At 40.5% G+C, this 15,740-nt stretch overlaps 1 protein-coding gene across 2 annotated transcripts in view; it reads left to right on the top strand.

Annotated features, from left to right (window-relative positions):
* The first annotated feature begins 1,482 nt into the window (after positions 1–1,482).
* TRUB1 (TruB pseudouridine synthase family member 1) overlaps positions 1,483–15,740 on the top strand; it is a 33,144-nt gene continuing 18,886 nt past the window's right edge. The window contains exons 1-3 of one of the 2 annotated variants that reach the window (XM_005900282.3): positions 1,483–1,801; positions 5,739–5,837; positions 12,053–12,108. In XM_005900282.3, the coding sequence (XP_005900344.1) occupies positions 1,510–1,801; positions 5,739–5,837; positions 12,053–12,108 (447 nt within the window). In that variant the 5' untranslated portion in view covers positions 1,483–1,509. The remainder of the gene's footprint in view (positions 1,802–5,738; positions 5,838–12,052; positions 12,109–15,740) is intronic. The other variant, XM_070363455.1, reaches the window with a different exon arrangement.

Raw genomic sequence — 15,740 nt, 5'->3', positions numbered from 1 at the left:
TAAAGCAGTCAACCATGGGAACCGTAGTTCTTCACAAGCTGCAGCAGAAGTCAGCATTTTATTAGTAAATTTGCTTTTTAGTTCCTCTTCACTTTCTGCCATAAGGGTGGTGTCATCTGCATATCTGAGGTTATTGATATTTCTCCTGGTAATCTTGATTCCAGCTTGTGTTTCTTCCAGTCCAGCGTTTCTCATGATGTACTCTGCATTTAAGTTAAATAAGCAGGGTCACAATATACAGCCTTGACGTACTCCTTTTCCTATTTGGAACCAGTTTATTGTTCCATGTCCAGTTCTAACTGTTGTTTCCTGACCTGCATACAGATTTCTCAAGAGGCAGGTCAGGTGGTCTGGTATTCCCAATCTCTTTCAGAATTTTCCAGTCTTATGGCAGAAAGCAAAGAGGAACTAAAAAGCCTCTTGATGAAAGTGAAAGTGGAGAGTGAAAAAGTTAGCTTAAAGCTCAACCTTCAGAAAACGAAGATAATGGCATCCGGTCCCATCACTTCATGGGAAATAGATGGGGAAACAGTGGAAACAGTGTCAGACTTTATTTTTTTGGACTCCAAAATCACATGAAATTAAAAGACGCTTACTCCTTGGAAGGAAAGTTATGACCAACCTAGGTAGCATATTGAAAAGCAGAGACATTACTTTGCCAACAAAGGTTCGTCCAGTAAAGGCTATGGTTTTTCCTGTGGTCATGTATGGATGTGAGAGTTGGACTGTGAAGAAGGCTGAGCGCCGAAGAATTGATACTTTTGATCTGTGGTGTTGAATAAGACTCTTGAGAGTCCCCTGGACTGCAAGGAGATCCAACCAGTCCGTTCTGAAGGAGATCAGCCCTGGGATTTCTTTGGAAGGAATGATGCTAAAGCTGAAACTCCAGTACTTTGGCCACCTCATGCGAAGAGCTGACTCATTGGAAAAGACTCTGATGCTGGGAGGGATTGGGGGCAGGAGGAGAAGGGGACAACAGAGGATGAGATGGCTGGATGGCATCACCGACTTGATGGATGTGAATCTGAGTGAACTCCGGGAGTTGGTGATGGACAGGGAGGCCTGGCGTGCTGCGATTCATGGGGTCGCAAAGAGCCGGACACGACTGAGCGACTGAACTGAACTGAACTTTCTGTTCTTGGATGCTGGGTCTACTTAATTCTTGAAAGGGATGGTGGAGAGATGTGAAGATATTTCTCGCCGAAAATCTACACAGCCTTGGTGTTTGGGTTCGGAAACTGTGAATTACACGTGCGGCACCGAATTAACCCTACTTAACAAGCAAACAGGATGATAGAAGAAAAACTACTCCATCAGAGCCCTCAGAAGGGTCAGAGACTCTCAGCCAGCACGAGAAAACCAAAGACTACAACTCCCGCAAGCCCTTGCGATTCCACCCACCCGGGTAACTTCGAAGCAAGGGAAAGGCAGGAGGGATGTCGGGCGCGCTCCTTGTTACGTCATTAGCGTGCGACTCCAAGATAAAAAACCGGTCTGGACTACAAAAGCATGGCAGCTGCTGAGGCGGCGGCGGCGGTGGTGTTGTCGTCCTTTCTGAAAGCAGACCCAGCCCCAGTCCCCGAAAGTGCAGGGACAGCTGCAGCAACGGCCGCCACATCCTCAGCGATGGCTGCAGCCGCGGCGGTTGCGGCCGCGGCCAGGACCGGATCCGAGGCCAGGGTCTCCAAGCCCGCGTTGGCTACTAAGCTGTTGTCCCTGAGCGGCGTGTTCGCTGTGCACAAGCCCAAAGGGCCCACTTCAGCCGAGTTGCTGAATCGGCTGAAGGAGAAGCTGCTGGCAGGTACTGCAGCCGGGTGGGGACCAGGCGGAGGCCATGCGGTCGCCGTGAGAGCGGAAGCTGCACGGAGCATGCTAGGCTTTTTGCCCTTTCAAGGCTCAAGTGATAAAAGGAAGGGAAAGGGAGAACGACCACTGTGTAAACTCTGGACAGAAATCTGGAGCATCTCCGGCTAGGACTTGTCCTAACGTGAACTCCTGTAGTCTAGTTGGCAGTTGTCGTTCTCAAGGGAAAAAAAAAAAAACAAGAAAAAAAAAAACACAAAAAACAAAACCTACACACCCACAAATAAACTTCTGCTGTTGGGCATGCAGACCAATTTTCTGTAATCTAATCCCTCAGAAACCTTTTGTTTGGCTCACATAAGTGAACTGTACCCAAATGAATCACTGGCTCTCTACACTCCAAAGCTGCTTTCTTAAAAATATGTTGGAAATGTAGATATTACTTAACCAAGTCTTAACACTGTTTTTCACAGAGTGGACATAAGAATTATTTAAAGTCCCTTGCACAGATACAGATTCTAATCCTTACCCTTTCAGAGATAGTGATTCTGAGGGTATGGGGTGTTTTTAGGAAAGTCCATCTTTAAACTGTTGCTCCCAATGATTTTGGTGTAAGCAGTCTATGGACCACATTTTGTTGAACACTATAATTTGGTCACTTCTAAGAGCATTCTTTTTGTTTGTTTGTTTCTTTATATACACTGGGAGAATATTAGAAAATTCTAAAGGATCTCTCAGTTTGTCAATCCAGTAGTTCGTTTCATACAGTGAAATCAAGGAACTTTTAGTTTTTTTGACACCTGCAGTAAGCCAGATCTGAAAGACACCAACTCCTCCTTAACTGAGCTCATAGCAGTAATTTCTGTAGCCTTTGGTGATAAAACTATTTAACTAGCTTTTCAAGGCCCTCCAGAGTCTGGCCCTTCCTTATTTTTCCATCAAATCAGTACAGGAAATTTCTTCTTTGAATAGTGTCCCCTGGCAAATGTTACTGCTTCCCTTTTTATTGCAAAAACAAAGTATTCTGGTAGGAATTTGTTAATTAAAACTGACACATTACAGGTTCAGATGTTAGTTGGTAAATTCCTGAAGATATTTAATACCTGTGTTATATCTGCTCATTCTTTTGTTAATACTTTCATTATACTTTGTTATCTGTAAGGATGTTGAAGGAGGTAATTACATCAGGGACAAGCTTTGTGGTGTCGTCATGGAGTTGATTCCGTCATAGAATTGGTTTCCTTTGGCCTTATTTGTTAGCTAAGCTATGGCTTTTTTGTTCCTCAAAGTAATAATTTCTGTTCTTTCTTTTAGATGGGTTTCTCATAGGATTTCTCATAGGATTAAAGCCATAGCCTGGCTTTCTGGTTAATCGGTCTCCAGGAACTGAAATTTCTTGTTGAAACTTAGTTAAAATTGATTGTTTCCGTGCTGTTGCTGAACTGTCTTCTGGAAACCACTCACTGAGAAGTAGACATTCTGATTATTCTCCATCTCTATATTGCTTGTGATTGGCCAATTCGATATTTATGTTAGCTAGACCAGGGCTTTCTAAATGCTATTCTGACTCGTTGTCAGAATTTACCTGGAAGGTTCTCTTAAAGATACAGATTCCAGAACACAACATTCTAATGCCAGCCAGGTTTGACAATTGCTGATTTAGGCCACAGTCAGTTGTCATGGCCCTTATTAATATTCCTTGCCTTTAACTGATTCATCTGGCACTAAAATCTCTGCTCTTCTGTCTTTTTGAATCCTTCAAGGCCTAAAACATAGCAGAATTTTATAGCTAGAAAAGATCTTAGTAAATATTCATCCTTGATGCCAGTGGGGTGAACCAGATTCCAACATAGTAGAGGTCAGGTATCGTCAAACTTGGAAAAAGGGAAAAGCACAAAGGGAAGACAGTAAACTTTAGGGCCTCCGTTCTCCAAGCACTGTTAAGTTAAAAATACAAAGAGTTCCCAAAATGTTTCTATAAGTACAGTATGAGAGAGTCATAATGGGTTACAGGTCAAGGTGAAGGGTTTGAAGTCTAGGCCTAGCCTTACAGTTCATGTTAAAGCATATCATCATATCTTTCCAAGCATGGTGACGTCATAATCAGAGAGTAACATTAGGATCGTGTTCCAGACACCGGAGTTCTAACTGACTGCTGCTGTTGCTGCTAAGTCGCTTCAGTCGTGTCCGACTCTGTGCGACCCCATAGATGCAGCCCACCAGGCTCCCCCGTCCCTGGGATTCTCCAGGCAAGAACTTTGGAGTGGGTTGCCATTTCCTTCTCCAATGCATGAAAGTGAAAAGTCAAAGGGAAGTCGCTCAGTCGTGTCCGACTCTTAGCGACCCCATGGATTGCAGCCTACCAGGCTCCTCCATCCATGGGAGTTTCCAGGCAAGAGTACTGGAGTGGGGTGCCATCGCCTTCTCCTCTAACTCACTAAGGTGGTAATTAAGTGGTGATTACAGCCCGGCACATCCTTTTGGCCTTTTCACCTGGCTTCTCCATTGTTGCTCTGCCTTCTCTCCTTACCTTGCTCTGTCCTTGCTTTTCAGTTTCTTGTACTCTGTTTCCCATCTTCTCTGTGTCAGTGGTAAGGCATGCATGCTCAGTCGCTTCAGTTGTGTGGGACTCTTTGCAACCCTATGGACTGTAGCCCACCAGGCTCCTCTGTCCATAGGTTCTCCAGGCAAGAATGCTGGAGTGGGTAGCCATTTCCTTCTCTAGTGGATCTTCCCAACCCAGGGATCAAACCCTGGCCTTTTACATCTCCTGCATTGGCAAGCAAGCTCTTTCTCACTAGTGTCACCTGGGAAGTAAGGAAAGTTTTATGGGTTTGGAAGGATACAGATCAATACAGCTCTTCCTGCTTCTCTCTCCATTCTCATCTGAAGTCCAGTAGCTAGTATTCTCTCAATATATTGTTATATACCATGAAGATGATGATAACAGCATATTGGTATAGAGCTTTGAGTTTTTAAAGCACATTCAGGTAGCATTATTTCATTTTATTCTTTACAATAGGAATATGAGATTGGCCAGGCTGGCATCTTTTGTTTTTTTTCCTGGTCTCTATTTAAAATCTAAATGCTTTGGCGTATAAGTGGCATCTTAAACTGTTACCTTCTTCCCATGTAACCTTTTGGTGAGATTAGCTTCTTTAAGCAATTGGTGACTTTTGACTAGGAGAGGAGGGCAGATATACAGATAGTTTGGGGACTTAGTGTTCTCAGAAGTAACCCTGAATGAGATATACTCCAAATGTTTAGGTAGCTGGAGTGACCAGCAGAGAACACCAGGGAACAAGAGAGATTTTAGAGGTGGAATTGAGGACTTTTAAAACTAGCTGCCTGTGTAAAAACTTCTTCTCATCATCCTCCATCTACCAGCCCACTACTGCCAGGACTTTACTGGATCTTTGTGGATTAGTGTGGATATTTACTCAGTTAAAAAAATTTTTTTTTCCCTTGCAAAATGAGTTCTAGGTTTTCGACAACTAATTTGGGAATACTATTTCTTTGTAATTTAGATAGTGTCTGTATAGTTTAAAGTCTGTTCTTTGTCAGTAATGTTGTTATCAGTTCAGTCACTCAGTCGTGTCCAACTCTTTGCGGCCCCATGGACTGCAGCACGCCAGGCCTCCCTGTCCATCACCAACTCCCGGAGCTTACTCAAACTCAAGCCCATCGAGTTGGTGATACCATCCAACCATCTCATCCTCTGTTGTCCCTTTCTTCTCCTGCTTTCAGTCTTTCCCAGCATCAGGGTCTTTTCAAATGAGTTAGTTCCTATAACCTTAATATATTAAGTTTGTACAATACTTTTTATTTGTTTTGGGTACTCCATCCACACTGCCTCATCCTATAGTAATGGAGACTGTACTTCATTTCTCTAAGTAATTACCTTTTTTTTTTTTTAATCCCAATTACTCTTAAAGAAGCTGGAATGCCTTCTCCAGAATGGACCAAGAGGAAAAAGCAGACTTTGAAAATTGGGCATGGAGGGACTCTAGACAGTGCAGCCCGAGGAGTCCTGGGTAAGAGATATGAATGGAAATTTGATGTAACTGCCACTTATATTAGAAAGCAATATTGATTAAGAACAGACAAAATTGACTAAAGCCATGTCATTTTCAGTCTACTTGAAATATTTCAAATCTACTAGATTTATAGTGCCAGCTTCTCAAGAAGCCCTTCTACAAGGTATAGAAGGCTATTAGAAATAGCCACTTTCGTCTGTGGAGTGTGGTTGGACCTTGAGAAAGGATTTGTATCTGCAGAAAAGAATTAACACAGCAGGCCTGAGTTCACTATCTTTCTGAAGGCCTGCCTGCATCTGGGGACCTGGATTTGGGGTTGAACCCACCCTTCCCCATCCGATAAGCGTGGTTTGGTGTGCCTCCGTGGTTTGTGTAAACAGTGTGGTTTATGCTGGACACCTGCTGTCCGTCTTGGAGTCTGAGATTTTTGTCCTACCATGCAGTGAGAGGGTGCATGGATGACCATTCCTCTCATCCCCTCCAATAAAAACTATGGATGCTGGGTTTCCAATGGGCTCCCTTGAGCAGGATCATTGTACACATGTTATTCCTTTTTCAGTTATGGAAGGAAACAGGATCCAGCTGTGTAAACTTAGGATGTCACTGTAGATAAATCTTAGCCATGGGTGAATCTTTCAGCGTGGGAGAGTCTTGGGGACTCCTGACACAGTATATGACTCTTTTTGTTTTTTTGCCTGTATCTTCAGAAAATGAACCTTACAGTTACTCAGAGGAAGTCACTTTCTCTTGGGAACAGTAGTTGATCGTCTTCCTGCGTGTGGGAGAAGATGGATCGAATTGATTGAGGGGAGAAGAGTCATTTGCCCTTTTTCTTCCACCTCTTTAATTTGTATTTTTTTTTTTTGCATCTAGTAGAGGTTCTGAGGGAACACCCCAGTGGCTCTGTGGTGAAGAATCCGCCTGCAGTGCAGGATCTGCAGGAAATGCAGGTTCAGTCTCTGGGTGGGGAAGACCCTCTGGAGGAGGGAATGGCAGCCCACTCCAGTATTCTGGGCTGGAGAATCCCATGGACAGAGGAGCCTGGCAGGCAACAGTCCAGAGGGTCGCAGAGTCAGACACGACTGAAATGACTTAGCACACATGCAGAGATCCTGAAGTCTTTCTTTTTAGACTGCTAAAGTGTGTATCCGCAGGATGGGGTATGTTTTTAGATACCTTTTTATAACTGTATCCATAGTCACAGAAATACACATTTGGAATTCTCCCTATTTCCCCCTGCCCCACATACTAGAAACAAACTTTTATTAAACAAGCCTACCTTTTTACATGCCCTGGTGTTTTTTATTTTACTCTATTCCATTTTTTTTTTTTACAATGTTGATCATAATCCCCTAAATTGATTTCATGCTGCCCTAATGGAATGTGACTCATGCTTTGAAAAATACTGTGTTACAGCATCCAATCCATTTTATTAGAGCTAAAATTAGATGCAAATAAAAACAAACCTGATCTAAGCCAGCCAAAGGAAATGGATGCTTATTTAGAAGAAAAGGATAAAATTGGTGAATAAAATTATATTTTTCAAGAAAATTGGAAACAGTATATGATTTGCATTTTCTAAAATTTACAGGTTTTATGTGATGCATGTTGGCAGAAACATCTTTACTTGAGGTTAAAACACATGAAAATTCATTTTCCTGAGTTAGAAGACTTGAATAGGCAAATTCGGACACCTTAACTACTGTTTCTGACCATAATAATTGATAGTCATTTATTGAGCACTTATTGTATGTGAGGTCCCATGGTTAGTGAGTGGTGAGATCAAGAGTTGAACTGGATGTGCTGAGTGTTAAAGTCTCTGCCCTAACCTGGGATGGCAAATAGCTGGCACTCCTGCCTTTGTTCCCCATGTCCACAGCAGAGATTACTAATCAACCACAGCATTCTTTACCATTGCTTCCAGAAGTGGGTTCATGCTTCTTATCAGTTCAGCTCTTCTTGAGTTGACGCCTATTACAGCCTTCCATTTCCTAAGGCGTCCATGCATGCTCAGTCGCTCAGTGGTGTCTGACTGTGACCCCATGGACTGTAGCCCACCAGGCTCCTCTGTCCATGGGATTCTCCAAGCAAGAATACTGGAGTGGGTTGTCATTTTCTCCTCCAGGGGATCTTCCCAACCCAGGGATTGAACTCGTGTCTCCTGTGTCTCCTGCACTGGCAGGTGGATTTGTTAGCACTGAGCCACCTGGGAAGTCCCTTTCTAAAGCAAGAATAGAAGTCCAAGAAGAAAGGGGATAAAATGTGCACTTATTTATGAATAGACCAATTGTATTAATTTATGATTGTTGTTAATCATTGGCATGCAGAAAATAGTAATATTCAGGGTACTGAGTAAAGAAGTTTATTTTTTACCCTAAATCTAAGGGATCTTGTTGAAAGCTTCCATTTTAATATTGTGAAAGGGTGGCATTTGTTAGAGATTTGTGTGAGTGGAAGAAATTGCATTGGAAATAATTTTCTATTTGGAGGCTTAATTTATATTTGATCACACGTGTCCTTCAATGATGATATAGTGTGTTCATATGTCAAAATTATTAACTTTTTTCTTAATACCTGTGATTTCTATTGAGAATAGTTTTTTTAAAAAGTAGACATTTAGTCACAGAATAAGGGAAGTTTGTTGTCTAAATTCTACAGACTGTTAAGCAAAGTTGATTTTTGGTGTATGGTAAAATGAACACTGGGCTGTAATCATCATGAGTTGTATACTGGCTACTTTATTTACTAAGTACGTACACCCTGAGCAAATCCTGTAACCTCCCAGAATTTCAGTTTATCTCTTAAAAAGTGATAACATCTACTATAATTCTCAGAAGGTTTATTGAAATATCTTAGGAAATGTCTATAGTATACTGATATATACTCTACCCTGTGAAGAGCTTTGTAAAAGGGGTTTTTTGTATTGTTGTTGTTTTTAACAAAACTGGACCTAGTAGAAAAATATACTTTTACTTTCAACATTTTAGGCTGTTTTTGCTGTTTTTAGGGGGAAATATTGATGGTAAAGATTTAAGAATTTAGCTGACAATTTAAAATATAATATGAAATTCAGGTTTATAATTCTGTTAATCTATATTTTATATAAGTACTAGAAATATTTATAAAATGTTTTCAAATATTAAATAATTATTACATATAATACATATATATTATATAAAGCATATATATTTCTATAAAGAGGGCTTACAAAATTCTGAAAAATGCTGTGGTAAGCAGAATAATGACTTTGCTAAAGATGTCCATGCCCCAGTCTCCAGAACCTATAAATATGTTAGGTTACATAACAAGGATGTGTTGAAGTTGCACATGGAATTAATGTTGTTGATCAGTTGACTTTAAGAGATATCCTGGAATATCCTGGTGGATCCAGCGTAATCACATGGGTCTTTAAATTGGAAGAGAAGGCAGAAGAGTGTCAGAGAAGATGTGGCAATGGAAGCAGAGATTGCAGTGATGCGATTGCTGGCCTTGATGAGGAAGGGGGTCCTGAGCCAAGGAAGATAAAGAGCCTCCAGAAACTGGAAAAGGCAAGGAACTTCCCCTGGGAAGCCTCTAGATAAAGGTTCTCCCCTCGGGCCTCCAGAAAAGAAGGCAGTGTGTTGACCCTGTGATTTTTACCATAGTAAAAGCCACCTCAGATTTCTGACCTCCAAAACTGTAGGATAAAAAGTTTGTGTTGTTTTAAACCACTCTGTTGGTAATTTGTTGCACAAGCAGTAGGAAGGTGATATTCAGTATAAATTACTTAAAACGGAACTAAGTTTTGATATACTATTTTGAAGTTTAACTTTAAAACTTAGAAAATTATGGTGAAAAAGGTTAGAAAATACAAGAAAACATCAAGTTGAAAGTAAAAAGTATCCACCTTCCAGCAATAATTATTGTCAACATTGTGGTTATATTTCTCCCTAGCTTTTTGTCTGTGTAGATTTTTTTAATTCAGCTTTTTTATATATACTCTGGGCTTTCCCGGTAGCTCAGCGGGTAAAGAATCCAACTACAGTTCAGGAGACACAGGAGACATGGCTTCAGTCCCTGGGTTGGGAAAATCCCCTGGAGGAGGAAATGGCAAGCCACTCCAGCATTCTTGCCTGGGGAATCCCCATGGACAGAGGAGCCTGGCGGGGTCGCAAAGAGTCAGAAGCAGTTGAGCGCTTGACACAGGAGACTGTATACGTGTACGAGCTGGGTTACTCTCAGATGCCTTCTTGTCTACTGTGGATCACTGAGCCAGCAGAGAAATCGTCATCAGTCCAGCCTTTTCACTATGATAGAGTCAGACACATCAGCCTGCTCTTAACCCTGCATTCTGGTTGATAAAGCCACTGTGCTCATCCTTGTGTCTGAGAATTTGTCAATTTGTTCCTTTTTAGAACACGCTTCTCTCTTGTCTGCATGTTCAAATCCTGTACGTCCTTTAAGGCCTAACTCTGAAGGCCTCAACGAAGCATTCTCTGGACTCTGTTGCCATTTAGAGTGACCTCCTACAGTAGTTATCATCCCTGTGTTCATTTTGACACAATCATGTACTGTTGTATTGTTATTTAATGTTATTCTTTCATTAATTCAGGCAACCTTTTTTTATTTTTTTGAGCACTTGCAGTTTCCCTCGTCTGTATTGTATTTTGCCCACGAGATTATAAGCCCTTTCAAAGTCAGGATATGTGCTATTCCATTAAAAGTGTTCTTGGGATGGAGTGCCTGGTAGCTGCTTGCAAAATATTGATTGGGGTTTCTTGAATGGAATAAAATTGAATCGAATCTTTGTTATTATGATACAAAGTTTTTGCCTCAGCAGCAGGTGCTCTTATTTGAAGAGTGCTCTGCTCAACAGAGGATCCCTAAGGCAGACCCTTTTTATGTTAGTCCTTGAACCACTGTGACTATCAAAGAAGCTGAGAGGGGCTTTGGGATAGACTTTATGAAGGAACGGGGATGTGCGCTGTGTTTCAAAGGACACACTTTGAATACTTTACTAAGAAGTTGGTACTGTAGGCTTTGGGACCCTATTGAGGATGGTTCAGGAGCTTTGTGCAGTGGAGTTTTCAGAAATGGTAATGAAATGGTATGAATTGGGAGAAGAAGAGGTAGGATGTAGAACAGAGAGGTTGATTTAGGCTGGTGGCGGTGAGAGGAAAGCCTGGATGAGTAAGTTGGCAGGGGGATGAAAGGAAGGAGGTCTGCTGTTAGTCTGGTTGGAATTTTAATTCCAACATTTACTGGTTGTGAGATACTGGGCAAAGTTCTGAGACTCTTATGCCTCAGTTTCCTCAGCTATCATATAGGGATAATCGTATCCTCTTGTTTTAAGGATTAAATGAGCTAATAAATGGAAAGCACTTAGAGTAGAATTTGATACTTGGTAAACTCACTGGATGATATCTGCCATAAACATCCATGATAATTCATTCAACTTGCCAGTCATTTCTCTTTGTTTCTTATAGTTCTGAATTGTGACGGATGTATTGTATGTGTTCTTTTACAAAATTGTATCCGCTAATGAGAAATACTTCAATTCTTATGAAACTTTGCTTGCTGTTAAGTGAAGAAATGATTACATCTTCTCATCTTTGGCTGGTGAAATGTGTTGTCACAAGGATAATGTTTGAAATTAAGGAGACAAGTGGGCCATTGTACTTTTTATTTGGTCCATGCAAACATATACTCTCCAGACTCATATTTTACCCTGTATTATTCTTTGTGTTGGGTTGATGTGTTATGTTTCTATTTTCTTGATTGTATACTGCTGGGCACTAATCATCTTTAAATGGTTCATTAGTTACGATGATAGCTTTTGCTTTGTTTAATAGTGAACTCTGTTAGAGACTTTATCATCCCAAGATTAACTGTAGCATTTTTTTTTCACTGATGCCCATATAATATTCCAGTGAGTCCTTGGAGATTTTTTCAAAACTTTTTGTTATCTAATTGTCTGGATTGAGGTTTCTAATATTATGTTTCACACTTAGAGAAAGAAAGAAGGTCTCCTCCCCACCCCCACTTCAGAATTTCTTACTTGCATGACAGGTTCAACTGATTGGAGTAATAAGAGCCCTGACTTTATGCTAAATAAGTGCCTTTTCTAACTTTACATATGCCAGGAAACTGTGCCCAGTGTATGTCATAAAGCATATTTTTAAAACCTAGTTTTCACAATAGGATATCATAATATCTCTTTCTTTGATTTGTAGTGGTTGGAATTGGAAGGGGAACAAAAATGTTGACCAGTATGTTATCAGGGTCCAAGGTAAGAATACTGGAATGGTTCTGTTTTTCTTGAATGTTTTCTTAATGGCCTATGTGTTGGATTTTATCAGTTAAAAAATAAACTGTATAACTTGCTTGAATGAGTGTCAATCCTGGGTATTAATCACAGTGTCTATAATCATGAAATCTCAGATTCAAAATATTGAGACTGTAAATTCATAATTGAAAAATAAATTTGACTTATAGAAGCAAAACTTTGTGGTACCTATAATTCTTAAATATATGTGTTTAGTTTTTGTGAGGGTGTTTTTTGTATGTTTCTTTTTGTTTGTATAGTTATATTTCTTAAAGAAAACTTAAAGATCATAAATTCTATTAGTTTTTTTTAAACCTTAGAATTTTTGTAGAAACAATATCATTTGGTAAGCCATGCAGTTTCCAGCAAAAGACATGTTTTGTTCAGTGTTTACAAAATGTTTACTAACTAAAAGAATGGGGCTTCTTAAAGATGATGTTACATCATTCCTTGACTGCATGTAAAAGCATCTTTAAGGCTTTGAATAGGAGAGGGAGGAGGGATTAAGTGGGGACAGGAGGGGTTCTAAACCTGGGCTTTAGGCCTTGAGTGAGAACCCTCACTGAACTGGCAAGGTGGAAGGAGCCCTGAGATGAGTCTAGATGTCAGTGTTTCTCCTCTCTGGGCCTCTTCCAGCTTTAAAAGAGGTAATAATATCTGTATTCTAATTAGCAGCTAGATGCTGGTTATAATAGCTTGGACTTGGGACCAGTGAAAATGGGGAAGATAGGAAATGTGGAAAATGTGGAAGGAAGATTAATAATCCATTAGGAAGGGAAGAATTTCAGCAAGTTCCTGGACTAAACTTTTTACTTGTTTTAAAACCCTTGTTGCAAGCGGGTTATAAATAGTTGGTAAAGTGCTTTCTCGGAGAAGGCAATGGCACCCCACTCAGGTACTCTTGCCTGGAAAATCCCATGGACGGAGGAGCCTGGTAGGCTGCAGTCCATGGGGTCGCTAAGAGTCGGACACGACTGAGCGACTTCACTTTCACTTTTGACTTTCCTGCATTGGAGAAGGAAACGGCAACCCACTCCAGTGTTCTTGCCTGGAGAATCCCAGGGACAGCGGAGCCTGGTGGGCTGCTGTCTGTGGGGTTGCAGAGAGTCAGACATGACTGAAGCGACTTAGCAGCAGCAAGCAGCAAGGTGCTTTCTAAATTTTTTCTTAGAAAAGAAAATGTGGTCAAAGACCATTTAAAAAATTTACCATTTCACTGCAGACTTTTATAAAAATATAATTAATATCAAATTGCTAAATAAGTTTCTAAGCACCTTCATTTTCTGAACATATTCATGGTGGGTACTGGCCCTTGGGCCAGACTCTCAGGGCCAGAGGTCTAAGTAAGTGTTTCTTAAAATGAAAAGCCCTGGAAAACCTATTGCCTTTAACATCCCGTTTTAGTTATTAATTGGCATAAAAAGCCTGTTTTTCAGTTGGGAAGGACCTTCATACCTTAGATAAATGGAAGAATCTCCAAAATCATAGAATATAGCAATTGTGTCAAAATGGAGGAATTTGACAGTTGTACAGTAATTTGAACAGTGTATTTAAATCCTGACATGTGGAGGTTAGAATCTGTTTCTGGTACAGAATTTTCCAATTGCTTAATATATGTTTAATTTTAAAATATAAACCGTGGTTATTTTGATACAAGATTATGGATGATTTTATTTTCTTTTTTCATACTATTTGGTATTCTTCAAAATCTTTACAATGAAAAGTCACTTTTTAATAAAAACATAAGATATATTTTACATTAAGGCATTTGTTTGTTTGTTTTCCCCACCAAGATAAAATGTGTTAAGTTCACTGAAATATTCATTATCCACCCACCTAAAAAAAAACCCGTAAGTACATGTAACACATTATATGTTTTTGAAAGGTTTTACATGTAAATTCCAGACACATTTCCAGAAGTATGATGACTGGAAAAATACATACATCATTGGCTCTTGTTTAAATTTTATTTATCACAAATCGTTTTGGTATTCAGCTAGGACAGCTGAATGTCATACAGTGAAATCACTGATCTTCAGATGACTGTAATATAAGTAGAAAACTCCAGGTGCATCTTATTATAGAGACCTAGTTCTTGGGTACTTCACCATTGCAAAGTAAGAGTTATTATTATCTTGGTAGCTGTTCGTATTTCTTATACTTTTAATTTTAGATTACATGCTTGTGGCTCAGCTGGTAAAGAATCTGCCTGCAATGCAGGAGACCTGGGTTCGATCCCTGGTTTGGGAAGATCCCCTGGAGAAGGGAAAGGCTACCCACTCCAGTATTCTGGCCTAGAGAATTCCATGGACTATATAATCCGTGGGGTCGCAAAGAGTTGGACACGACTAAGTGACTTTTACTCACTTGTTTAAAAAATTAAATCTTTTACATTTTACCTTTAAGTATCAACGCTCCTGGTGGCTCAGAGGGTAAAGCGTCTGCCTGCTATGCGGGAAACTCAGGTTCGATCCCTGGCTTGGGAAGATCCCCTGGAGAAGGAAATGGCAAACCATTCCAGTACTGTTGCCTGGAAAATCCCATGGACGGAGGAGCCTGGTAGGCTACAGTCCATGTGGTCGCAAAGAGTCGGACACAACTGAGCGACTTCACTTTCACTTTCATGTTGAAGGTGACACTTTTATCAAAGTAGTTAGAAGCTGTAATGAATTTTTAAAAATAGCCTTTGTTTTTCACACTGGCCAGAATCTTGGAGATCTTTTTTCTTAAGCAGTGACTTAAAAAATTTTTTTGACCAGGACCCATAATATGTCTTGGTATATTTAGAGGGGAGTTACCACAAGGGTAGAGATATCTAGTTCCAGGATGGCAGATACTCATTGTTCGGCTAACAATCGTATCATATACCCCATTGCCTTACCATCCAGTCCTAATGAAAGAGGTTGCTAACGGAACAGGGCCTAACACTCTTTCCTGCTGAACCAAGAGACGTCCTTAGAATCCTGTTCAGTGTGCTAAATACCAGTTCATGCAACACTATCAATTAATAAGTAGAGAACTAACCTCTTCATTAAAATCTTTAGGCCATTGGATTAATTCGCCTTCATTTTGTAAAGGCAATTATTTAGAGCACCCTGGTGGCTGGGAGGTAAAGAATCCGCCTGCAAGGAGACTCGGGTTTGATCCCTGGGTCTGGAAGATCCCCTGGAGAAGGAAATGGCAACCCACTCCAGTATTCTTGCTTGGGAAATCCCATGGACAAAGGAGGCTGGTGGGCTACAGTCCATGGGGTGGCAAGAGTCAGATGCAACTTGGCAACTAAACCACCACCACCACCACTCCTTATATGCATTCCTACCCAGTCAGATCAGAGCAAGGTTTAAGAAAAGAGCCTTTCCTGTCTTTATCATTAGCTTTCTCTCCTGTCTGTCAGGCTTTGCTGTGCCGATGATCAACTTTCTCTTGAGTCATTTTTTTCTCACTGCATTCTCTTTTGGGGTTCTGAGTGTATTATGTAAAAAAAGCACATAGGTTTTCTGTACAGGGCCTGTTACACAAAAGTTGCTCAGTAAATATTGTTATTACTGTTTCCATGTGTTTCATCTATCCCCAAATCTCTCTCTCCTGAGTTATAG

The sequence above is a fragment of the Bos mutus genome, chromosome 26 (genome assembly GCF_027580195.1).
Source record: "Bos mutus isolate GX-2022 chromosome 26, NWIPB_WYAK_1.1, whole genome shotgun sequence".
In the NCBI taxonomy this organism is placed as follows: domain Eukaryota; kingdom Metazoa; phylum Chordata; class Mammalia; order Artiodactyla; family Bovidae; genus Bos; species Bos mutus.
The sequence above is the reverse complement of the archived record's forward strand: the minus strand, read 5'-3'. Positions and strand labels throughout refer to the sequence as shown.